This window comes from Malurus melanocephalus, unplaced genomic scaffold, assembly GCF_030028575.1.
Source record: "Malurus melanocephalus ecotype Western Australia unplaced genomic scaffold, MMel_1.1 scaffold_577, whole genome shotgun sequence".
In the NCBI taxonomy this organism is placed as follows: domain Eukaryota; kingdom Metazoa; phylum Chordata; class Aves; order Passeriformes; family Maluridae; genus Malurus; species Malurus melanocephalus.
Window position 1 is genome coordinate 340,906 of NW_026623809.1, and position 23,374 is coordinate 364,279.

The following is a 23,374-nucleotide window of genomic DNA, read 5'->3' on the forward strand; positions in this document are numbered from 1 at the left end:
AGGGGTTTGGGGAGTTCAGACTCAAAACACATCGGGAGCAAGAGAGAAAAGAGGGGTTTGGGGAGTTCAGCCGTGTTTTGCGCAGGAACTGGTCAGATGTCTGATGTGGACTGTGGTGGCACTGGAGTTGAACTGCTGCTGGGAATGAGGTTTTTCCAGAGTGCTTCCCAGTTGGATTGTCTTTTTCTCCCCAGCTGAGAAGGCTGCAGGCTGGTTTTGTCTGGGTTGGAGTCTGTATTTCATGTGGAAGGGTTTATATCACATTTATATCACATTTATCGTATTTCCATGGATGTGAGTTGKAACTGGATAGTTTTTAAGGTCYSTTCCAAYRGAAACTKTTCCAGGATTCCGTGATTCTCCCCATTTGCTCTGACTTTTCCTCTTGTGCCTGCTTCTTGCCAGGACCCTCTCCTCTCTTGGAGAGCTGTTCTCCTGCTTTTAGAGCTCCAGAGAGCTTTCCCAAGGGATGACCCTGTGCTGTGGCAGAGCTGCTCTTCCTGGGATTTGTCACCAGCATTATTCTTTGAGCTGTGCTGAAGATTTTTTTACTGGAAAAATCCTTTTTACCGAGAGAGTTGCCATTGCATCGATGCCTGGTGTTTGTTTTTTATGCCTTAAATATGTGTGCTTAGGATTTGCTGTTTTATGGAATCCTCCAGGATCAKGGAGTGCAGCCAATTCCCCAGCACTGCCAAGACCACCCATGTCCCCAAATGCCACATCCACATGGGATGGGAACTCCACCACTGGASCTTGTTCCAATGCCTGATAGCCCTCTCCATGAAGGAATTTTCCCTGATATCCAGGCTAAAYCTCCCCTGRCACAACTTGAGGCTGTTTCCTCCCRTTCTCCTCCAGGAGCTGATAACAGAGAGCCAAGTGCARTCCGTGTTTACCGATATCAGCAAAATCCACATCAGGGATCCCTCCAATTACTACGTGATTCCCAGCGTGCCGGGGCTGGCTCCCAACTCCGTGGCCTCTGCAGCCTGGCTCAGCAGTGATGGGGATGCTCTCTTCGCCCTTCCCTCTGCCTCGGGAGGGATCTTTGTCCTTAAGCTGCCTCCTCCCGATGCTCCAGGTAAGGTTCGGGAGCTACAACCCCTCTCCCAGCTTGGAATTTCGTTTMATCTTAATTTTTTTGTTTTCCTGTTGTTTTTGAAGGAAGCGTTTCCATGGTGGAATTRAAGCAGAGCTCAGTGGTGCAGCGATTCCTCACGGGCTGGATGCCGACTGCYATCAGGTGAATGCCTGGAGATGTATAAATGGAGCTAATTTTGGCTTTTGGATCTCCTCACCTGGGATTTTTAGCTTGAGTCACACAGGCACCTATAAATACTCCACCCAGAAAAGTTAACAGAGTCATAGGAGCTATCGGAGTACGGAAGTTGGGAGTGGAATGCTGGATTAGCAGGATCCTGCTGATTCYGTGTGTCCATAAATACATTCTCTAGTAATTGGCCTGCAAGGATTTGCTCAGGATGTGGCTCACAGCCAGCATGGATTAGGGATTACTCTGCCCTTGTGCTGRGGAGCCAGGGACGTTTCTGACCGGCAGAGGTTACGTGGGGATCAGATGGATGCTCCGTGGTGGGTTTGGATCCTTAGGGCTGGGATTGTTAGGGTGGTTAAGAGTGCACAGCTGAATCCTAAGGCCTTTTCCTTGGAAGTGGGAGTGAGTCCCTTGATGCCTTGAATGACTCTGACCATGAGGGATTATATTTTCCTGGGGCTGTCAGGATCCATGCTGAGGGCTGTCAGGATCCTTGCTTGTGGCATTTTGGATCCTTATCAGGGGCTGGCAGGATCCCTGCTGGGGGCTGCTTGGGTCTGTATTTGGGGCTGCTCAGATCCTATTTTCCCTTTGGATTCTTCACTCACATTCTGCAAGTACCTGGCTGAGGATGGGGAACTGGGAATGTGCTTCAGCTCCACCCAAGCAAGGGAAGAACTGGGTGTCACTGGTGTGGTGGGATTCTCTGCTCCGTGGATGCTAAACACTCCCTTCTTTTGGTCTCTTTTGGTCTCACCCCATTGTTATTTGGATAGTGAAACCCCAGTGCCTTGTATCTGTGCACCTGCCCGGATTTTAGGATCACAGAATCCTGGAACAAATTTGTGTTGGATTGTTCAAGCCTTGAAGCTCATCCAGCTCCGTTCCTTGCCTAGGGCAGGAATACTTTCCTCTAGACCAGGCTGCTCCAATCCTTGTCCAGGCTGGGTTTGGACACTTGAGGGATGGGAAATTTTCTTTGAAAGTGTTGATGTAACCTCTGATTTTCCAGAGGTGATGGTGGCCCCTCGGATGTGCCCGTCAGCCTCTCTGTGCACTGCTTGGATCACGACGCCTTTCTCTTTGCCCTGTGCCAGGACCATAAGCTCCGGATGTGGTCCTACAAGGTGAGCAGAGCCTAGGTTTGGGGGAGCAAAGTGAAGCCCAAAGAATCACGGGTGAGTGCTTGGCATGGATCTGTCTCCCATTAAATTGTCGCTGCGGCTTCTCCACGCTGGGAGTTTGGACAACGTGTGAAACAATTGTGGTGTGTGTTTGTAGTAGCATCTGGGAAGCGAGGGGTTTCCTTGCCCAGCCTCATTCCTGGGAAAAGGGTTATTTCCAGACCTACTTGAGCATTTGGGAAGGCAGGCAGGAGCGCTTTGAGGCCCAAGGAGCAATCCCAAGTAGATTTTCTCCTGCTTTCAGCAGCAATGAAAGTGTCTTTGTCAACAAGAAGTTAATAGAAGCCTCTTGCTCCAGATATGGAGTGCCAGAGTTAATGGAGCAGCACAGCACTTTCACGGCTCGGTGGCACTGGAATGTGCTGTGGGAGGGAGGGGAAGCTTTATTCTTCGTGCCTGGGCTCCGGCAGCCCATGGGATTGGTGGGAAGGGGGCCCAGGTGAGCTGGGAGAAGCCGAGGAGTGGTTCAGGTAAATGCATGGAGCCTTAATTTACCCCCTTTGTGGAAAACTTGGGGCAGATTTCATCTGGAAGGCGAAGGAGAGGTGGGAGAAGAACAGTTTCTCAGTGCTTGGTCTCTCCTAAGCCACTGTGCTGACCCTTGTGTCGTTTGCAGGATCAGATGTGCCTGATGGTGGCGGATCTGCTGGAATTCATGCCGGTCAGCAGGGACCTGCGGCTGGCGGCCGGCACCGGGCACCGCCTGCGCCTGGCCTTCTCCCAGTCGCTGGGCCTTTACCTGGCAGTCTACATGCACGCTCCCAARCGAGGGCAGGTATGGAGCCACGGGCTTCTCAGGCTGCAGGAATAGGCATCATTCCCCTAGGATTTGGGTCTGGAAGGCAAGAAATAGGGAAAAGTTTCATGTGTGAACCTCTAGAGAGATCAGTGTTCTCTAAATAAATATTTCTCCCTTCACAACACTGTGAGATGTGTGTGCCCAAGCCCTGGGAGTGGAATYCCCTGTGTGACTGAGCTGATCCATGAGGGCTAGTTCACTTGTTTACCTCCTGCTGCAAAAACAAGGATGTGCTGTGGGAAAAGGAAAGGTCCAAAAGGAGCTAGAAGCATGGGAATGCTGATGGTGTGTTTACGCCAGGCTCCTGGGAGTGTGTGGATGCTTGTGCAACTTGTGAAGAACTTTTCCTGGAGAGGGATAAATTTAGCAGGAGGCGAATGACGGCCCTGACCAGGCTCATCTGTTGGACAGCTTATCCCATTCTCCAGGGAATTCCCACACAGAGCAGGAGTGTGTAACATGAGTCCTGCGCTCCCACGAGTGCTCTGCTCTGGGAAGCGCACACAGAGCTCGGCCTGCAGTTGAGGATTTGGGCTTTTCCCACCTTAGTCTTCTTTTCCCACATCTTGTGGTCACCAGCAGTGCCAGGTGTGGTGGTCTTACATTTTTTCTGGTTTGGTCTCTGGAAAGAGCTGGGAGCCCTTCAGRTCCATGCAGGGATGAATGTCCTTGGGGAGAAGAGTGAGGGCAGGATACCAGTGCAGAGGGTCCAGTRGTGTGCTCAGCTCACCCCTCCTGCTCTCTGGGCTCTGTTACCTGTAGCACCAGGCACAGAGAGGGACTGAAACTATGAGGTTCCCTGGGATGTGCTGTTTTAGCCCTTCAGAAAGTCATTTATGAGGTGTGTTTGTAGTTTTGTGTCTTCCAGCTGGTGAGCACTGAGAGCAACCGCTACAGCCTTGACCACATCTCCTCCCTGTTCTCCTCGCAGGTGAGAGCTGGGGCCAGGCCTCCAGGAGCTCARCATTTAAATCACAGAACCATGGAATAGWTGGGTTGGAAGTGACCCCTTAAATCTCATCTTGTTCCAGYCTCCTGCAGGGACACCTTCCACTATCCCARCTTGCTCCAAGCCCTGTCTAGCCTGGCCTTGGAYACTKCCAGGAATGGGGTAGCCACATCTGCCTCTCTGGGCAGCCTGTGTCAGGGTCTCACCACCCTCACAGGGAGSAATTTCTTCCCAATATCCCATCTGAATCTCCACTTTTCCAGTTTAGAGCCATTCCCCCATGTCTCATCACTGCAAGCCCTTGTCCAAAGTCCCTCTCCACCTTTCTTGTAGCTCCCTTCAGGCAGTGGAAGGGGCAATTTCTTTCCAAAGCCTTCTCCAGGCTGAAGAATTCCCAAAGCCTTTTAAATGACACAAGGGAATGTTTTGTTGTTAAGTGCTCACCTTCCTCTGCTGTACTGTATTTTGAGGAAAAGAAAGGAAATTGGCTCTTTCCCTCTTTCCTAGGAGACTCTGGTTGATTTTGCCTTAACCTCAGCCGAGATCTGGGCACTGTGGCACAACGAGGAGAGCCAAACTGTTGTGAAATACATCAATTTTGAGCAGTGAGTTTTGGGACTGGATCAAATACATTAACTTTGAGCAGTGAGTTTTGGGACTGGATCAAATACATTAACTTTGAGCAGTGAGTTTTGGGACTGGATCACTGGGATGACTGCAGGAACAGCTCCTTAAAACCTTGACAGAGGTCCTCAATTTAGAGGTTTATGCTCAATGCTGCAGGAACATGGAAAATGCAAAAATCAGGCACAGGATTGCTGAAAGTGGAGTTTGAGCAGGATGGAGGGAGGGTGCTTTCCCATGGCTCCTTCAAGACAGTCAGGTGGTCTCTTGCAAGAAAAGAAGTGTTTTGGGGAGATGGTGATGGGAAAGGCTTATCCATGAATATAAAGCTGAGGGTGGGTTGGTGCAGAGCCAGAGAGTTAAACAGTGAGTGGAAAATGCTGTGAGTGTACAAATTTCAGGGGAAGAAGCTGCTGGTTAGCCTGAGGGTTGCTTGTGAGCTCGTGGGATGGGGAGAATATTGATTTAAATTAAGGATTCCAACTTGTTCCATCAGTTTAGGGCTGGGAATGCCACTATTAAGCTYTCCTGCCAAGATCTGTCCCTTGTCACTCTTCAGACCCAGAGGGCTGGTTTTGCTGGAAAAAGCCACAGGTTTGGTTCAGGTGGATGCCAATCTGATTCCAGGTTTATTTCCCTCCAGGAATGTCGCAGGCCAGTGGAACCAGGTGTTTGTRCAGCCGCTCCCTGAGGAGGAGGTTACAGTCCGACAGGATCAGGACCCCAGGGTGAGCCAGCTGTAAAATGTCACCAAAGAGTAAAGAGGTCACTGAGGAAAGAAAATGGGAATAAACAGAGTCTGGAGTGTGCAGGGGGCAGCTTTGATCCCAGGCTGGAGCASGGTGTGGATAGAAACACAGATCCCGAGGATGAGGYTGAGAATGGAAGGAAARAAACAGCAGCTTAAATGCTCTCCWYATCCTTGAGCTTCCTTAAATTGTGATCTTTTTGCAGGAAACYTACCTGGAATATATCTTCAYGCCCGGCCGGTTTACTAATGCAGCGATCCAGAAGGCTTTGCAGGTAAGTGAGAGGGAATTTGGGATGCTCTCTCTTCAGCTTTTTCCTGGCTCTTTTGATGTGATGCAGCAGGATTCCTTGGAGCTCTTGCCAGGCATGTTTTCATGGGAAGTCCCTGGAGTGAGTTGGTGGCTGCTGGGCCACGCTGCAGCCGCTGTGTGTCTGTAGCCAGAGGCAGAACCTGGATTCCAGATGATTGGTTTTTTTTTCACCTTGGATAGCTCAGCAAGTTGCTGAGCTTGGTTTTCATTCCTACCTCAGCCCCTCGTGGTGCTGTTTGTCAGGATGTGTCATGGAATCGTGGAATTATTAAGGTTGGAAAAGCCCTCTGAGATGGTGGAATCCAGCCATTCCCTGCAGCACTGCCAAGGCCMCCACTAACCCATGTCCCCAAGTGCCATATCACATGGCTTTTAAATCCCTTGAGGTGTGATGGCTGCACACTGCTGTGCATCCGTGTATCCCAAATTTAGCATCCAGACCTTCCTTTTAACACTTCATCCCACAAAGTGCTGGCTGATGCTCTTGTGCTGCTTTATCTCAGTGCTGCWTGAACCCTTGGTGAGACTTTTATTTTGGCTTAAAATCCAAGTTTCCTGTGCTGCTTTGCAGATCTTTTCTCAAGGAAGTGAGAGGCACATGGATCTGACGTGGGATGAGTTAAGGAAAGAGGTCACCTCAGCYGTGGAAAATGAGGTGAGATGGAGTTTCCTTCCAGAATATTTTGTTGTACGCAGAGTCATGATGTTTTAGGTGCCAAGTGACCCCAGGCCTTGGTTTATCCTTTATTTCTTCAAAAGGAGATGTTTTAAAAAGTGGAAATCTCCATCCTTTCTGCTTGGATTTTTCATTCCTTCTTGGGTTTTTGGAATGCTTTGGGTGTTCTGTCTCTTCTCCCTGCCTGCACTTTGGTCACTTGTCACATCGTGCCCAGGCCACCACTGTGCTCAGCTGTCACTCATCATTTTGGCAGAGAATCCAAAGTAGAGGGATTATCTTCCAAAGAATCCAAATAATAATTTTTAGGGGACCTACCTGAAAGATGCCCATGTTTTTTTGTGTCTGAATCTCTCTCATTTATCCTGTTTGTCCTTATTTAACTTGGCTGCTCCTGATTCCCTTGTTTTGCCTCCGCTAGTTCCAGGGCAGTGTGACGGAATACGAGTGCTCCCCGGAGGAGTTTTGGCAGCTGCAGGTGGAATTCTGGTCCAAGTTCTATGCCTGCTGCCTGCAATACCAGGAAGCTCTTTCCCGGCCCCTGGCCTTACACCTGAACCCCTACACCAGCATGGTGTGCCTGCTGAAGAAGGTGAGGCTGGGTGGTGGTGTGATTCCCTGGAGAGGTTTCTCCAGAGGTTTTGAGAAGCTCAAGGATTTTATCCTCATCTTCCAGGGCTCCATGTCCTTCCTCGTGCCCTGCTCCTTGGTGGATCATCTCTATCTTCTCTCCAATGAGCATCTTCTGACTGAGGACGACGCTGCCATCTTTGAAGGTGAGGAGACATGGAATTTTTTCCCTCCTGTCAGGGATGTGGGAGCTTCCATAGAGATCTGTTKAAGAGCTCCTGATCCACAGTTGCATGGAGATAGTTTTATTTTGGCCTTACAGGGAATTTATTTTGTAAAACTTGCCATTGTGCTCACACCGGCAATTAGAAAATGGTGTCAAGGCTATAAATAGAATCATGGAATCATGGAATGGTTTGGGTTGGGAGAAATTCTTCCCTGTGAGGGTGGAGAAGGCTCTGGCACAGGTTGCACAGGGAAGCTGTGGCTGCCACATCTCTGGAAGTGTCCAGTGCCAGGTTGGACAAGGCTTGGAGCAATCTGTGGTAGTGGAAGGTGTCCCTGCCCATGGCAGGGGTGGGGCTGGATGGGCTTTAAGGTCCCTTCCTTCCCAAACTGTTCCAGGATTTATGAAATGTTTTCACATCAGCTGTGGAGAGGGGCCATGTTGTTCCTTGTCTCCGGGAAGTAAATGCCAGAGCAAGGAAAACATGTCATTAATATTGTTGCCACAGTGCCCTCCCTCTGTGCTTTGCTRGCCCTGGAATGCCAGTTCACTAGGAAAAAGGCAATGGAAAATGTTACCTAAGCTCCACTTTCATGCTTGAGTGATTTTTATATATTTTTATATGTTTTTATGAAGYGGGATCGTCATCTGTTTGGTTGAGCTTTTTGTGGACTAGAGGGAAAGAAAGCTGGAGGCCTCAGCTGGATTTGGGAGTCCCAGCAGTTCCTGCCCTGGCTGTTTTAAACAGTCACAGTCTCAAAAAATGGGATTTAATTTAAAATCTCATCCATAAAGGATTGCAGAGCTGAGCTGAGCYGTTTTCTCCAGGATGTTTTTCTTTGTATTAATTATTTCCTTTCAACCTGTGACTGGAAAAAATCCCTTGTAGGGAATTTAATTCTTTTTATTGTTGCATCATTTTTTTATTTTCCAAGTAATAAAGCCCAAATCTTTCCCTTGTTGACTCCTGAGCTTCAGTTTGGTTTCACTGTTATTGGGGAAGAGCTTGGCACAGGGAACTGGGACTAGTCTACTGTTACTGGTGATAGGAGCTGCTGAACTAACTGGTTTTTGCATGGTCTTCCCACCTTCCCTTGGAAATCTGTTGGAAAATACACAGTTAGATTCTTTCATTGCAGATTTGGAGATGTCTCGTGATGTTGTCTGTCTTGTCCAGTGCCTTCGGCTGATTGGAGAATCAATTTCCATGGAAATGGCATTCATCATGGAAATGGCTTGCTCCCGCCTCCAGCCTCCAGAAAAGGCTGCAGAGCAGATCCTGGAGGACTTGATAGCTAATGACACGTAAGATGTGTTTTCCAGAAGCTTCTCAGGGTGGCTGAGCTGGGATTGTCCGGAGCTGTCCTTGCTTGACATCCAGGGGTGTTTGAGATGTGAGGGCTCCTYGCCCTGTGCTGCAGGAGACTTTTTCCAGGGATGAAGATCATGGTTTGGTGTAATTAGCAGGGTCTTCCATCCAGAACCTCGAGAGCAGGAGAGGGACCAATTCCTGTTAGGTGTGGAAAGAAGTGCCTGGAGATGGTAGGGAGAGGTCAGAACTGAGTGGTTCCTGTGCTAGCCCGAAATCATTCCCTCGTGGAATGCCAGCTATCTGACTGTTATTTCCTGGTAGCTTGAGGCAGTGGAATAAATAGACTGGTCCCTGCAGGCACTGTAATAAAACTCACAAGCCAGCCAAGGATTCCAGTCAGGAATGTCCAGGCTGATCAGATACTGATCTTCCCTGAAAGGGAGCGTAAGGGGGCCCTCTTCAGTTGKATCCTCACATTGCCGTTCATGATGATGAAGATCTTTATGACTTTGCAGGGAAAATGTTATGGAGGATATCCACAGCAAACTGCAGGAGATCAGGAACCCCATCCACGCCATCGGATTGCTAATCCGAGAGATGGACTACGAGACAGACGCCGACATGGAAAGAGGTGAAAGCTCTGGGAAACGCTGGGAAGTGTCCTTTTCCTTGGCATTGTTCCTGCCTCACCTGAGTGCTTTCCCTGCAGCTCCTCACCGGGCGCTGCACATGAGCCTGTCCCAGCTGTTCGGCAGCAGCACCGCGGCGCATGTGGTGTGCGGGGGGGTGGCCAAAATCTGCACCGTGAGGTTCCTCCTCTGCCGAGACCTGCTCATCCTCCAGCAGCTCCTGCTGCGCCTCGGAGATCCTGTGAGTACAGCCCCTGGAGCTACTGCCACACTCCTGGGACTTGGGAATCCTGTGAGGCTCTGCTGGTGCAGGGCGGAGCCCTGTCCCTTCCCACAAGGCTGTTGGAATAGCCCGAGGCTTGGGCAAGTCCTGCTCTCTCCTGCAGCTGCTTTTGTCTTCCTAAACAAAGTAGCCTAATTCCCTTTATTCCGCGGAGAGCATCCAGGAAGCAGGAAGCTGGGCTGTATTTGTGGGAGGAGGGCATGGAATCCAGCCTCCTGTGTGAGTCGGTGCAGGCACAGCTCTCCCAGCTATCTCTGTCCCTCTCCAGCACCGATGGYAGCTCCGTTCTCTGGCAGCACATTCCAAGGCTGCAGTTTCAGCCCCTTGAAAGCTGCTCCAGCTGGAGCAAACAGCCCCCACCATGGCAGCTGTGTTTGGASTGGTGGGATGGACTGGTCTGGGTCTGTCCCATCGGGTCCAAGGCCACCTAAGGCATGGTGCTGCTGCTTTGGATGGACGCAGGGATGTGGAAYGAGTCCCCGGACAAGGACAGCCTTGTTTAAACACATATTATTTACTTAGAAACGTCCCTGCAGGAGCTTTCTGGTTGAAAAATAAAATCCCCTTTTCCTGGATAAGGTTGTCCTGGTAGCATTTAAGGTGTGTTGCAAGGTGCCCTCTGGAGCTGGGCTCTCCCAGACTGTGAGGCATGTGACCTGCTGCTTTCCCACCTTGACGTACCMGTGTCCTTCAAAAGCTTGGATTGTTTCCTCTCCTGTGATTCCTGCTCTTTGCTGGAGCTTAAGGTGACCCTGAGGGGATCTCTGCAGCAAAGCCATGATTTCACTCTCAGGGACAAGAATCCTAGAATACTTAGGGTTGGAAGGGACCTTAAAGACCATTTAATTCCAAGCCCCTGACATGGGCAGGAACATTTTCCACTWGACCAGGTTTCTCCAAGCCCCATCCAACCTGGCCTTGAACACTTCCAGGGGTGGGGCAAAGGCTGAGTTCCTGCCAGGCCCACCTTGAGCCTTTATTGAGYACCTTAGTGTTCGCAGGAGGGATGAGCTGGGCTTGACACAAACCCTTCTGATTTTTCTTGTCTTGCTGTTGCACTGTTGCAGATGGTTTTGGGAGGGGGACAGCTCTTCCAGTCCCAGCAGGACCTGCTGCACCGCACCTCTCCCCTGCTGCTGTCCTACTTCCTGATCCGGTGGGCGAGCCAGTGCCTGGCCTCTGTCGTCCCTGTGGACACGCTGTAAGTCTCTACCTGGCCTGGCTTTGATTCCTCCTAAATCCACCTGAAATGCCCTTCCTGGTGTGGAAAGCCAGTGGTTGCTCTGGGAGTATCACTTCAGGAGCACTGGGGAGGGTTTTTTTTTCTCTTCCATGTTCTGGGCTGACTCTGCCTTGTGCTAAATCTGCCCTATGAGGCCTCGCTGTTCTGTGCTCCGTGGGAGTTGAACAATGAGCACAATTAAAGCGGGAGGCGTTTTGTTGTCTCTTCACTGATGGCTCCTTTCTTCCCTAGGGAATCTAATCTGCAGCATCTCTCCGTGTTGGAGTTAGCAGACACCACTGCTCTGACACTACACAAGCTGGGTAAGGTGTCCACGGATCATCAACTCTCCCTTTCTGTTATTTAAGCSTGTCTCTGCCACCTGAGGGAAGTGCTTTATGCAGGGAGCTAATGGACTGTGTGGTTGAATGACCCGGATTTAAGTGGGGATGTTTGTCAGGCTGTCCACAGGAAAAAAAACTAAACAGCAGCAACAAAGGATCTTGGAGCGTTGGACTCAGATTTTCCTCTCAGGCTGAGAAGGATGGGAGTGCCTCACTCAACCACAAAGTATTTATTCTAACCCTGGCAGCATCAGCCAAACTCACCCTCGTGTACTTTACAGGACTGTTGTGGCTTAGACCAGGTCTGTCACAGAATCCTGGGATGGTGTAGGTTGGAAGCATCTTAAAGCTCATCCACTTCCAGCCCCCTGCCATGGCAGAGACACCTTCTTCCACTAGCTGGAGTTGCTCAGAGCAACCTGCTCCATCCAACCTGCCCTGCTCTCCAGTCTTTATCCTAGAGCAGCCAGGAGCAGCAGCTCAGGGAAGYGTGAAAATGTGGATGTGCTTCCTCAAAACATGTTTGAAAACGTGGAAATACCTCCGCAAAACATTGCAGCTGATAAAGTTTTGCTGCAAAGATGTAAGTTTTGGGTTAGAGATTTTTGGGAGGATATAAGGCAGCTTAATTAGGGAAATGTGAGCCTTGAAGTGGTTCCAGAGGGAGGAGGTGAATAGGGATGGGAAGGAAACATGCAGGTAAGAGCCTGCTGTGACTTGTCAGTGCTTGGAGGCTGAGATACTTGAGAGGGAGCTGGGAAAATCTGGGACAAACAGGCAGCAGTGCCACGTGTGAGCWGGGAAAGAGTTTCCTCCACTTTCTGACATCGGTGGTCCTCTGAGTCTGAGCTTTTCCTGACGGAGAATCTGGGTGCAGGAGGCAGCTGGAAATGTCAGAGAAGTTGAAAACATCCTTTGTGTGCGCCGGTGTCGTGGGTTATTTCTTGGCTGGCTCATGAGGAAAGTCCTGTTTGGCCACTGTTCTTCGGGGAAAAATATGTGAAATGTAGGGAAGGAGGTGGCAGCTCAGGGAGAGGCGTYGAGAATAGTCAGTAAGGGGGGATTTTTGGGGTGCTGGAATGAGGAGGCAGGGATTAGAACAGCCAGCTCAGCATTCCCCCAGCCCTATTGTGCTGGAAAGCTGCAGCTGGGCTGGGAATAACAAGCAGAGAGGGAGCAGAGCCCTTTTTTGTGTGTTTTAATTGAGCTGTGGTTAATAAACACTGCGGGACAGGGCACTTTGATCTCCTGCTGCTCCCTCTGACTTAACCAGACGGCAGGAGAAATCCAAAACCAACAAGTTGGAGTGTGGAACATGTTTTTGGTTTGCCCTGACTTAATCTGTGCTGTTTGGCCTGGTGAGCACAGGACAGGGTGGAAAACCTGGGATCTCTGCTGCAGGCCCTCACTGTTCCTTTAATTTGTACTTTTAGTGTCTGGCCCTCAAACAATTGTGGAGCTCTTTTTYCAAGAAGTGGCCAGAAAACACATCATATCCCGACTCTTCCTGCAACCAAACACCTCTTTGGCTGAGACGAGTTTGAACTGGCCCCATCTCATCACCTCAATAGTKGCTGATTTTCTGCCTCTCCTGTATCCTTGGCTGTGAATCCATTGCCACTGAGCCTCCTGCCATTCCAGAATCAGTTTTCCACCTTCAAATTTCCAAGACAAGGCTTCTGACAGAGTGAGGTTGTTGGCATTAGTGGGATTTGTGGATGTTTTAAGATTTTGCAGATTTCATTCACCCTGTTTAGGTGCACAGTAAGGGATTTGAGTTTTTTACTAAGCCTGTGAGCTCTCACTACTTGACTTGGTGGGGTGGGTTGTTGGGAGATTTGGAAGAGTAACGGGAGTTGGGGATTAGATRTACCAATGATTTTATTCTAATATGGATAAATCTTATTAGAGAATAATGACTTGTATGAAGAGCAGCTTAATCTTCTCTCCTTTCACCCTACAAATGGAGCGTGAGAGGCATGTTGGCTTCCAGACTAGTTCTCCAGACAGGATTCTCCTGTGTTCCTTAACCTCTGCTCAGATGGCCCAGCAATCCCAGCTTCCTCTTCCCAGAGTGCCTGATGGGGAACTGTCAGTACACCCAGCTTCAGGTGAGTGTGTCACGCCAGCCCTCTCACACGTGTTGGAGAAGTCCCCAAATCATCATCTTTCCAAGTGCTGGCGTTCTGCTTTCCCCTAATCATGGAATCCTGGAATGGTTTGTRTTGGAAGGGACTTCAGAAWTCATTCAGTTCCATCRACTGCCSTGGAGTGGGACACCTTCCACTCTCCCAGCTTGCTCCAAGCCCCRTCCAACCTGGCCTTGGACACTGCCAGGGATGGGGCAGCCACAGCTTCTCTGGGCAACCTGTGCCAGGGCCTCCCCACCCTCACAAGGCAGAATTTCTTCCCAGTATCCAATGTAAATCTCCCCTGTTGTAATTTAAAACCTCCACCCCTAATCACTGCTTTCTGAGCTCAGGCAATGCCACACTGTTTGATGGGGAATGATTTAAGATCATGGAATCCTAGAAKGGWTTGGGTTGGAAAGGACCTTAAAGCTCATATCATTCCACTCCCCTGCCATGGGGGAATCATCTCCTGCAYTTTCTCTTTCATCTGTTTTCAAGAGCATCCAGATACTCAGGTTTATTCTATTCACTCTCTATGTAGGAGTTCAGTCTCCCAGGGCTTGTGTRACCACGTGATGCTGCACACCCTGAAACACCTTTGCAGAGCCTGTTTAAATATCCCAGCAATCCTAGAGCTTGTTGGCTGCTGGTGTGATCACAGCCTTTTCTGTGCYACCTTTGCCCACAATTGCCCATGGGATCTGGGTTCAGAAGGACTTGCTCAGCCCAGAAAGGGTTAATCTATTTATTAAACGTGCTTATTAGTTAAAAAGCAGTGTAAGAAACACCTGTCATCATTCCATATCTGCCTGTTCCTGACMTCCCAGTAGCAGGGATAGTGAACTCCTGTTTTCTGGGGGTTTCAGACTGCTGTATTTCAGATCACTGTTTCTCTGCCTCTCTCCTGGTGCTCTTGGCAGCTGGAGTTGCTTGTGCTCGAGTTCTGACCCRCACAATTCCTTGTCTGCAGCTCCACATGATGCTTCATCCCTGTCTAGTCATTCCTGGAGGCACCAGGGCCAGGCAAGCTGTTAGTGATGACCTGTTTTTCAACAGAACCTTTTATCCTCCCAGCCCCTCATACCTGGGGGCTGAATTGCTTCCTTTTGTGTTGCTGCTGAGAAGAATTGGTAGAAGAATTTCAATTCTTTAGAGCTTTTGAGCTGGGAAATGCCAAGAATGGAGCAGCATCCTTCTCCCTCCTGGCATATGTGCCAGGCTTTGAATCTCCTCGCATTGCTTTCGCCTCGCTGGTGTCCTCTCCAGGCTTTTATCTCCACAGAGCCCAGCTCCTCCTCCTYCCTGCTGCCTTCTGTTCCTCTCCCTGATCCCAGTCAGTCATGGAAACTTGGATTAAGAGCCGTGATCCCRGGGAGATAACAGCAGCTTTGCTTTGAGCACGGCGACCCAAATTGTGGAGGTCAGGAAGCTCCTTGTGAGGAGCAGGCAGGCACGGGAATGGTCTGGTCACAAAGCTGAGGCCTGGGACACAGGCCAAGCTTCTCCATGTTGCTCATTGTGTGTGACGAGCTGGAGCAGGATTTATCCCTCGTAGCTGCTAATCCAGGTGGTGAATCCGGGCTCTGGATGCATCACCTCATGRTTTTGAGAGGATGCATGGCCAGGAAAGGTGAGGCAAGAGGTGCTGGTGGTCTGTCCACCTGTAGAGGTGATTTGACTTCCAGATCTTGGTTTGTCGTCCTCATTGCTGCTGAATCTCACGRGCCTGCTAGCAGGATGTGGCTGCTTCTCCAAGGGTGATGAGAATGCTCTGCTGGCATGGGGTCAGGCTGGGTCATCTCCCTTCATCTGTGCCCTCCTCCCACATGCTGTAATCCATGTGCTTCCTTGGCTGCTGGCCCTCTGCTGCACAGGTATTCCTCTTCTAGCATCTGCCTTGCCTGTTGTGCTGCAGCCTTTGCTCTGCCCTCCATGTTCTCCACATTTCCTCTACAATTGTTCCTCTGCAACAGAAAGAATCCTGTCTGACTTTTTGGGCTTSTTGGGAGCTGTTTCTGAGGTGCTTCATACGGACACTGGAGCTGTTGAGAGCAGTTGTTTCCCAGGAGCATGTGGGGGATATCTGCCCCTTACAGGGCTGGAGCAGCTCTGCTCTGGAGAGCTGAGAGAGCTGGGAATGTTCAGCCTGGAGAAGAGAATGCTCCAAGATCTGGGAGCCTCTTCCAGTGCTTAAAGGGGCTCCAGGAGAGCWGGAGAGRGGCTTTGGGCAAGGACCTAGGCACAGGACAAGGAGGAATGRCTTCCCACTGCTGGAGGGCAGGGTTAGATGGGATATTGGGAAGAAATTCTGCCTTGTGAGGGTGCTGGGGCCCTGGCACAGTTTGCCCAGAGAAGCTGTRGCTGCTCCATCCYTGGCAGTGTCCAAGGCCAGGCAGGACAGGGCTTGGAGCAGCCTGGGAKAGTGGAAGGTGTCCCTGSYTTTCACAGGCATGTGGGTCTGGATGGGCTTTAAGGGGTCCCTTCCAGCACGTTCCATGATTCTGTGATCAGTGCATCCAAGGGACTTTAGGGCTGGGAAAACCAGCCCTGGAACTGGAGAAGCAGGATTTGTCTGACCTCAGCAGCCAAAGGGGCCACCAAAAACTCGCTGGTCCTGGGTGCCTACAGATCACAAGTGAGTGTTGACCTAAATCCAAATTCCTATTTCTTCTCTCCTGCAGGAATACATCCGCCTGCTGCAGCCATGGTGCCACGTGAACATGGGCTCCTGCTGCTTCATGATGGGCAGGTGCTACCTTGTCATGGGCGAGGGGCACAAGGTGAGGCCCTCCCTCATYTCCTTTCTGTGGTTTGGAGTCTGGTGCTTTGCCCTTGGGAGGCACAGAAAATGTCTTTTCCAAGCTCTGCCTTTGGGTAAAGATGGATTGGAGCASGGTGGTGGGATCTGCTTTTGGGGGAGATGCCATGAGCTTGGGACAGGCAGCACTGTCACCTCACCTGTACAGCAGGTCCATCAGTCACCCGAGGGGACAGTGRGCTAATTCCAGGTCTGCTTCCAGGCTTTGGATTGCTTCTGCCAAGCTGCCTCTGAGGTGGGAAGAGAGGAGTTCCTGGACAGGCTGATCCAGCCCGAGGAGGGCGAGGTGGTCTCCACACCACGCCTGCAGTACTACAACAAGGTACAGTCCTGAGCAGGTAAACTGGCACCACGTGCTTCCACACAGGACRAGAAATTCCTTGCTCAGTTCCCGGCTTTGGGGGAACTGACTTGAGCCTCAGAGAACTTAATTTTTGAAATGTGACMCATCTGTACTTTTGTTTACTTTGGTTGGGGGTAATGACAAGCTGAGTATGTGAAATTTAGGTACTTTCCACCTATTAGTTTCCTAATCACCAAGGACACTGTTATCCAGCAGAAAAAGGCAGGATGACATCCAGCTGCTGGAAGCAGAAGCCAGACGTGTCCAGGCTGGTATAGGATGTTGCCTAAGGGGAAGGTTATTAAGCTCTGAGGCAAATTAAAATGTGTGTGTTTAAATTGAGATAGGATTCTCCTTCTGCATAATGCTGTGATTCAGGCAGGCTGCAAGCCTGGAGCTAGGCTCTTGGCAAGAGATTCCCTGGATTTAGGATCCAGAAAATTAATCAATAATGCTGAAATGCTTCAAAAATCCACCATGTACAGGGGTGAATCCTCCAGTGAAGCTGTAACCTGGTCCTGTTGTGCTGGGATTTCATCCAAATCCCTGTGGTTTACCCAAATCTTCCCTTTTTAAGTCTAATCCCTTAAAAATCTTCAGGGCCAGGAGCGGCTCCTAAAAAAAAAAAAACGACAAAAAACCCTCTTGCCAACTCTTTACTGGAGTATTTTCACCCCCAGGTCCTCCGCTTGTTGGAGATGCTGGGTTTGCCAGAGCTGGTCATCCAGCTGGCCACCCTGGCCATCATGGAGTCAGCGGATGACTGGAGAAGCCAGGTACATTCCCTTCTTTCCCAGCAAGCTGTTCTTCAGGAGCCTCATCCAYAGGAATTCCTTGCTGGTTTTATAACTGGTATGTAATGTTTTCAGGCTACTTTAAGGACCTGCATCTTCAAACATCACTTGGATTTGGGACACAACAGCGAAGCCTACGTAGCYTTAACGCAAAACCCGGATCCAGGCAGGTAGGTGACAGGATTATGTCTTTGTTGGGGGTTCATGGTCCCATTTTTCTGTGAAACCGAAAGGAAAATGACACTTTAGGGGAGGGCTTGGCTGCTGTGTTAGGAGTTAATGCGTAGAGATGGGTTTAGAAAGGTAGAGTTCATTTTTGGACACTCATTTGAAAGACACCTGGGATTGGCACCCTGTCAAAAGAGGAGGATGGGAGGAAGAAAACAGGGAGGAGGCTGAAGGATCTTGTGTAGCGTTCTGTGTTTATAAGCTTTAGGAGCCAAGTCGATTTAGCATAATAAAGAAAAGATTTGGTGTTGAGTTTTCAGTTTGGAAAGTGAACTTGGTAGAGGAGGCTCTATCCTAGGATTGAAAAATACTGCAATAACAGAGGAGGAGAAATAGGAATACTTTTTAACTGATTGAGAAAGGGAGACTGCCCTCCTGAGAGGCCTTTCTAGAGGATCTCTGTTTTCAGCACAGGAGAAACCTGAAGGTTTAAATTGGCTCTAAGCCAGGAAAAAACCTGTGGAGTTTATSCTGAGGCAGGAGCTTGTCACGAAGTGGTTATTCGTGGCTTAAATCCTGGGTTTGTTCCTGCTCCTGTGTTTATTTCTGCTCCTTCCACGGGCTGTGTTTCCGTCTGCAGGCAGCTGGACTGCCTACGCCAGCTAGTGGTGGTTCTCTGCGAGCGATCCCAGCTCCAGGACCTGGTGGAATTCCCTTATGTGAACCTGCACAATGAGGTAATCCTGGGCTGGGATCACCGCATGGGGGAGGGCACAACCTTCCCTGTAAAGGGGTTGTGGACCCACTGGAGCCTCTGTGTGTGCTGYAGGTGGTTGGGATCATCGAGTCCCACGCTCGGGCTGTGGATCTGATGACTCACAACTACTATGAGCTGCTCTACGCCTTCCACGTGTACCGGCACAACTACCGGAAAGGTAACGCTTGGGATGGCACCGTGTGTAGCCACCCACCTTCCTGGGACACCCCTTCCCTGTCCCTGCCATGTGTGTGGCCTCTTCAGGCTGTTGGCTGATGGACTTTTCCCTGTTTTCAGCCGGCACGGTGATGTTTGAGTACGGCATGCGGCTGGGCAGGGAGGTGCGGACGCTGCGAGGGCTCCAGAAACAGGGAAATTGTTTCCTGGCTGCCATCAACTGCCTGCGGTTGATCCGGCCAGAGTACGCCTGGATAGTGCAGCCAGCCTCTGGAGCTGTGGTAGGAATGTGGAGTTTCCTGCAAAGGAGCTTCCAAAGTCTTTCTCAGTAGGAGCAGAGGTGGTGGGCTTCTTAATCTGCTGCTCTTGGCCACCTGTATTGGGCTGCTCATCAATCACCCTTGTGGCATTTGCCCCTTTTTTGGGGCTCGATGGAAGCAGGATAGATAAGGGAATATATCATCTTATGTTGAAGGCAACAGATGTTTTGGGGAGTGTGAACAGCTGGAGTACCAGTACAGAGGAGAGGTAGTGTAACAGGGGTTGTGTTTCAAATCCCAGTCAGTTTTGGGGAGGTGGCCACCTGATCCTTGGGATAAAGAAAACCAGGTTTCCAAGGGGTTACACAGCTTCCCTGGTCCAAATCAAGGCTTGAAATGGAGAACTCCTGTTGGGATTTATCCTCTCAGTGATACATCCTTCAGAAACCAGGTGGGTAAAAATGCTCTCTGCTTTTTTCCTGCAAGTACGAGCTCCCGGGAGCATCCCCGAAGAGGAGCCACGATGGGGAGTGCATGGCTGTTCCCAGTAAGTGCCCAGTCCTGGTCCTTCCCATGGCTCTGGAGTTTCCACAGCCTCTCTGCAGCTCCCCTGGGAGCTGGGAGATGGCTCAGGGTGGCTCCTGTCTCTGCCAGATCAATAATTTGGGAGATTTTAAGGTTGTTAACGCTCCCAGTGTCTCCCACTTGGGAAATGCTTGCCACTATTCCCTAAGGAATACATCAATTTCCCCAAGGGAAAAGCTATTCCCCAAAGGGCTCCTGTGCCTGCTCCCAGCAGTTTGATGCCTTGACAGCACTTTTTTTTTTTGGAAGTAACTTGTAATTTAAAACAAAACCAGCTTTTTGAGGCAATTTCTAATTGTTCAAGGCTGTTTGTGCCCTTGGAAATCCTGTCAGAAATAAGCTCTGCCTGTGTCTGCCACAGCCCAGCATGTGGGATCAGGTTATCATCAGCGTTCCAGTAGGAAAATTTAAGGTCAGGTATTTTTAAACCTGCTCTTTCTGAGGAGGTTTTTTTTGTGGCATGTACCTAGCAGGCAAAGCAGCAGCTGTTCCCAAATATTATCTAACATCTGGAGGAGAAGGATGGGGAGGATGGAATCAAGGACATAAGCACAGTCAAGGGAGCAGGGAAGAGTCAGCAAATCCTGATCATTTATTTGGTGCTTTTTGGGGTAAACTCCTCTTAGGATAGGAGAAGGATGTAGAGATGCTYTTAAAAGTGCATGGAGGCTCCAGGGAGACCTCAGAGCCTCTTCTGCCCRAAAGGGCTCCAAGAGAACAGGAGAGGGGTTTTGGCCAAGGGCTTGGATGGCCAGGACAAGGGGGAATGGCTTCCCGSTGCCAGAGGGTGGGTTTAGATGGGATATTAAGAAGAAATTGCTCCCTGTGAGGGTGGTGAGGCTCTGGCACAGGCTGTCCAGAGAAGCTGTGGCTGCCCCATCGCTGGAAGTGTTCCAGGCCAGGATGGAGCAGCCATGGAAGGTGTCCCTGYCCATGGAAGTGAATGAGCTTTAAGRTCCCTTCCAACTCAAACCATTTCATGATTCCATGACATTGTSCACATTGCCCAAAGAGCCCTTTTTGAAATGCTGAGAGCCCAGTATCCATCTGTTGCAGCCACTCGCCAGGTSGAGATCCTGGAGCTGGAGGATTTGGAGAGGGAATGCCTGCTGGCACGGATCCGGCTGACCCTGGTGGAACACGATGTGTCGGCAGCGGCTGTGGCAGGTGAGGAGGGGGTTTCAGCTGCTCTGTCATGCCCCAGAGGCAAACCCAGAAGCTGCCAGGGGCCATCAAATTCCTGTCTCTACCATGAAATCCAGCCACCTACTTCAGCAGGTTCTGAGAGAAACAATTTTTTGGGTTTTCCAAGCTCTAGTGGTCTGCAGTGGGGGTGGGATGAGCTTTGAGTCGGGACAGAAAAAGGCATTTTRGAAATCATGGAAGCATAGAATYGTTAAGGTTGCAAAATACCCTCMGGATCATCAAATCCAACCTTTTTAATTGATGAATAAATTATTTCCTGGAGAATCCTGCTTAATGRAGCAGTGATAAAAAGTTGCCAGAGTTGTTCCTTTTTGGGGAGCAGGAAGGTACAGCTCTCACACCCAAAGCCTTTTTGTGTCTCTGGTACAAGTTACACAACATGTCCACATCTTTCCCYGCTAAATGTCAGGAGGAGGTGACTTCCCAGCGAGGGATTGCAGGGAAAGGATGGAACAGCTGCTTTGAGGGCAGAGTGGCGACACAGGGAGCCAAGTGCCACAGTTTCTATGCTGGCAGAGCTGAGCTGATGCCTTGTTTGCTTGGATACAGACCTGTGATGAGGCTGTCCGCTCCCTGCTTCCTAACTTCAATGATCTTGGAGATCTTTTTCCAACCTTAACAACCTTAATGGAGATTTTTTTCCAACCTGAGCATTTTCCCATCATGTATTGCTGCCTGTGTCCCTCTCCAGTCCCTCTCCAGCTGGTGCCCCACCAGGGACATCTCTGTGGGTCACWGCTGCTCTGTCCAGCCCCTCCAATGGTAGCTCATGGGATGCCCTGGAGGGCAGGAAAGCTTCCAGCCTTGGATTGAGGAGTGCTGTTGCTATGGGGTGTTGGAGGTTGTCAGCACCCTGCTTCTGCAGCTCTTGATGAGTAACAACATGGGGCGAGGTCCCAGTGAGCACTGGGGGTGTTACTGGGGGAGGCTTTTCCCACTTTTCCTTCCCTTCAGGCAACTCCACACCTGAGGAAACAGTGTCTCTGCTGGTCCGGGCCGGGCTCTTCGACTCGGCCATAACCCTGTGCCAAACCTTCAAGCTGCCCYTGACGCCCATCTTCGAGGGCCTCACCTTCAAGTACGTCCAGGTGCCCTCCCACCCCAGGGGACGCAGGGCTGGAGGGATGAGRGGCTCAAGGGTGGAACTTGCCCAARAGCCATCTTCTCCTGCCAGTCCAGCCGGGCTGTTCCTGGGAGCAGTCCTGCAAGGGGTGGCTTTGATGCTGGTGGGAAGGTGTTGGGCTCTTGAGGGGCTCAGGAGYCCCTTCCCATGGTGTTTGGTTGTGCAGGTGCATCAAGCTCCAGCTGGGAGGGGAAGCRGCACAGGCAAAGGCCTGGGACTGGCTGGCAGCAAACCAACTCTCGTCCCTTGTCACCACCAAGGAGTCCAGGTAGGTCCGTGTCTGCAGTTTGGGAGGAGGAGGATCTGGAAACAGAAGCCCTGTGGGAATCCAGAGGGTCACAGGTTCTTAAAACCCCTAAAAGCAGACCTGTGGGCTGGGATATAGGGAGAGCTGTGCTTCCACACTGTCCCYGTGTCACCTGGAGCCAACCATGGCCTCACAGACAGGGCCGGAGCTGCTGGCATGTTTTCCATGGGGAATTGTTTCCTTCCAGTGCCACAGATGAAGCCTGGAGGCTGCTKTCATCCTACCTGGAGCGTTACCCATCCCAGAACAGCCTGTACCATCGCTGTGTCATCAACAAGCTCCTGGCACATGGGATACCTCTGCCCAACTGGCTCATTAACAGCTATAAGGTGAGGACAGGGAGACAGCTGTCCCCAAAAACCCCAAAATTCCATCTGTCCCAGAGCTGTTGGATCGCTCTCATTCTCACTCCAATGGACACCTGCCACCTCCCTGCTCCCAGCTSCAGGCACCAGTGGCCAGGTGTTCTGTGCCCAGTACCAAGGCTCAGAGCAGGTTCCTCTCAGCGTGGTCCCAGTCCTGGTCACATTCCCTGGCTGAGTTTCGTTTTTCTGGCAGGAAGTGGACGCTGCCGAGCTGCTGCGCCTCTACCTGAACTACGATCTGCTGGAGGAGGCCGTGGAATTGGTCCTGGAGTATGTGGATGCTGTACTGGGCAAAGGGCATCAGTATTTTGGGATCGAGGTGAGCTCAGCTGCCATTGGGATGTGGAAGGGTGTTCCTTGAGGACACGATGTGATGGTTCCTGTCCCTTCCAGGTCCCTTTGTCCCCAACATCTCCCACAATGTGGCTTCCCTACACTGCCATTGACCAGCTGCTGCAGGCACTGCGGGAGAGCAGCGCCAGCGAGAACAGCGTAGTGGTGGGTACTACCCACCCCCAAACACTGGGATGGAGAGAACAGGGTGGGATGGGGATGGGAGAGGGGGTGGAATGGGTGGGACCCCTTATGACTCCTACCTTTCCCAGCTCTACGAGAAGCTGAATGACAGGATGGAGGACTACCAGCAGAAAGTCAGCGTGGCCACCATGGAGCGCCTGTACTGCCGGTCCTAGTTCAGGAGACATCCCCTGGAGTGTCACCATCCCACCCTGCGGTGCTGGATTTACTCGTTTTTCCCTAAGGATSCAGTTCGGGAGGTGAAGTGTCCTGTGGTCGTGTCCCCTCACTGTCCCTTTTGTGGGCAGTGGGTGACCAGCAGAGCTGGGGTGTGTGGCCATGACCCTCCCTCACTCTCCACCTGCTCCGGACGTTGAACTGTTGGGAATTTCATTTATTTATTGGTATGTTTTTGGATCAACTTTAATAAAATGGAAATGTTATTCCAGATGTGCCTAAGGATGTGGCTGGAAATGCAGGGATTATGAGGCTCCTCTCCCAGCTTTAGAGCCAGGATATAGGGCAGGATGGATCTGTAGGGCCCAGGGAAGGATGAAGCTAGATCCCCGATAGATACAGCTCAAGAGAGGCTCTAGGGAAGGGGGCAAAGAGTAAGAAGGGGCTATAGCCCCCAGGAAGAACTATAAGATTGTGCTATAGGGCAGCAT

General features: G+C 50.7%; 1 protein-coding gene across 1 annotated transcript in view; it reads left to right on the forward strand.

The window, feature by feature from the left end:
• Positions 1–23,162, forward strand: part of NUP160 (nucleoporin 160) — a 24,707-nt gene extending 1,545 nt beyond the window's left edge. The window contains exons 3-35 of the mRNA XM_057382623.1: positions 862–1,084; positions 1,168–1,246; positions 2,289–2,403; positions 3,077–3,235; positions 4,113–4,190; positions 4,716–4,813; positions 5,476–5,560; positions 5,787–5,855; positions 6,465–6,548; positions 6,991–7,161; positions 7,246–7,345; positions 8,505–8,670; positions 9,193–9,308; positions 9,387–9,547; positions 10,657–10,790; positions 11,064–11,134; positions 12,589–12,748; positions 13,197–13,266; positions 15,969–16,067; positions 16,308–16,427; positions 17,129–17,224; positions 17,318–17,412; positions 18,051–18,147; positions 18,240–18,345; positions 18,465–18,625; positions 19,091–19,151; positions 20,246–20,356; positions 21,350–21,473; positions 21,685–21,786; positions 22,013–22,154; positions 22,384–22,509; positions 22,584–22,688; positions 22,796–23,162. Of these exons, the coding sequence (XP_057238606.1) occupies positions 862–1,084; positions 1,168–1,246; positions 2,289–2,403; positions 3,077–3,235; positions 4,113–4,190; positions 4,716–4,813; positions 5,476–5,560; positions 5,787–5,855; positions 6,465–6,548; positions 6,991–7,161; positions 7,246–7,345; positions 8,505–8,670; positions 9,193–9,308; positions 9,387–9,547; positions 10,657–10,790; positions 11,064–11,134; positions 12,589–12,748; positions 13,197–13,266; positions 15,969–16,067; positions 16,308–16,427; positions 17,129–17,224; positions 17,318–17,412; positions 18,051–18,147; positions 18,240–18,345; positions 18,465–18,625; positions 19,091–19,151; positions 20,246–20,356; positions 21,350–21,473; positions 21,685–21,786; positions 22,013–22,154; positions 22,384–22,509; positions 22,584–22,688; positions 22,796–22,882 (3,771 nt within the window). The 3' untranslated portion in view covers positions 22,883–23,162. The remainder of the gene's footprint in view (positions 1–861; positions 1,085–1,167; positions 1,247–2,288; positions 2,404–3,076; positions 3,236–4,112; positions 4,191–4,715; positions 4,814–5,475; positions 5,561–5,786; positions 5,856–6,464; positions 6,549–6,990; positions 7,162–7,245; positions 7,346–8,504; positions 8,671–9,192; positions 9,309–9,386; positions 9,548–10,656; positions 10,791–11,063; positions 11,135–12,588; positions 12,749–13,196; positions 13,267–15,968; positions 16,068–16,307; positions 16,428–17,128; positions 17,225–17,317; positions 17,413–18,050; positions 18,148–18,239; positions 18,346–18,464; positions 18,626–19,090; positions 19,152–20,245; positions 20,357–21,349; positions 21,474–21,684; positions 21,787–22,012; positions 22,155–22,383; positions 22,510–22,583; positions 22,689–22,795) is intronic.
• The last annotated feature ends 212 nt before the right edge of the window (positions 23,163–23,374 follow it).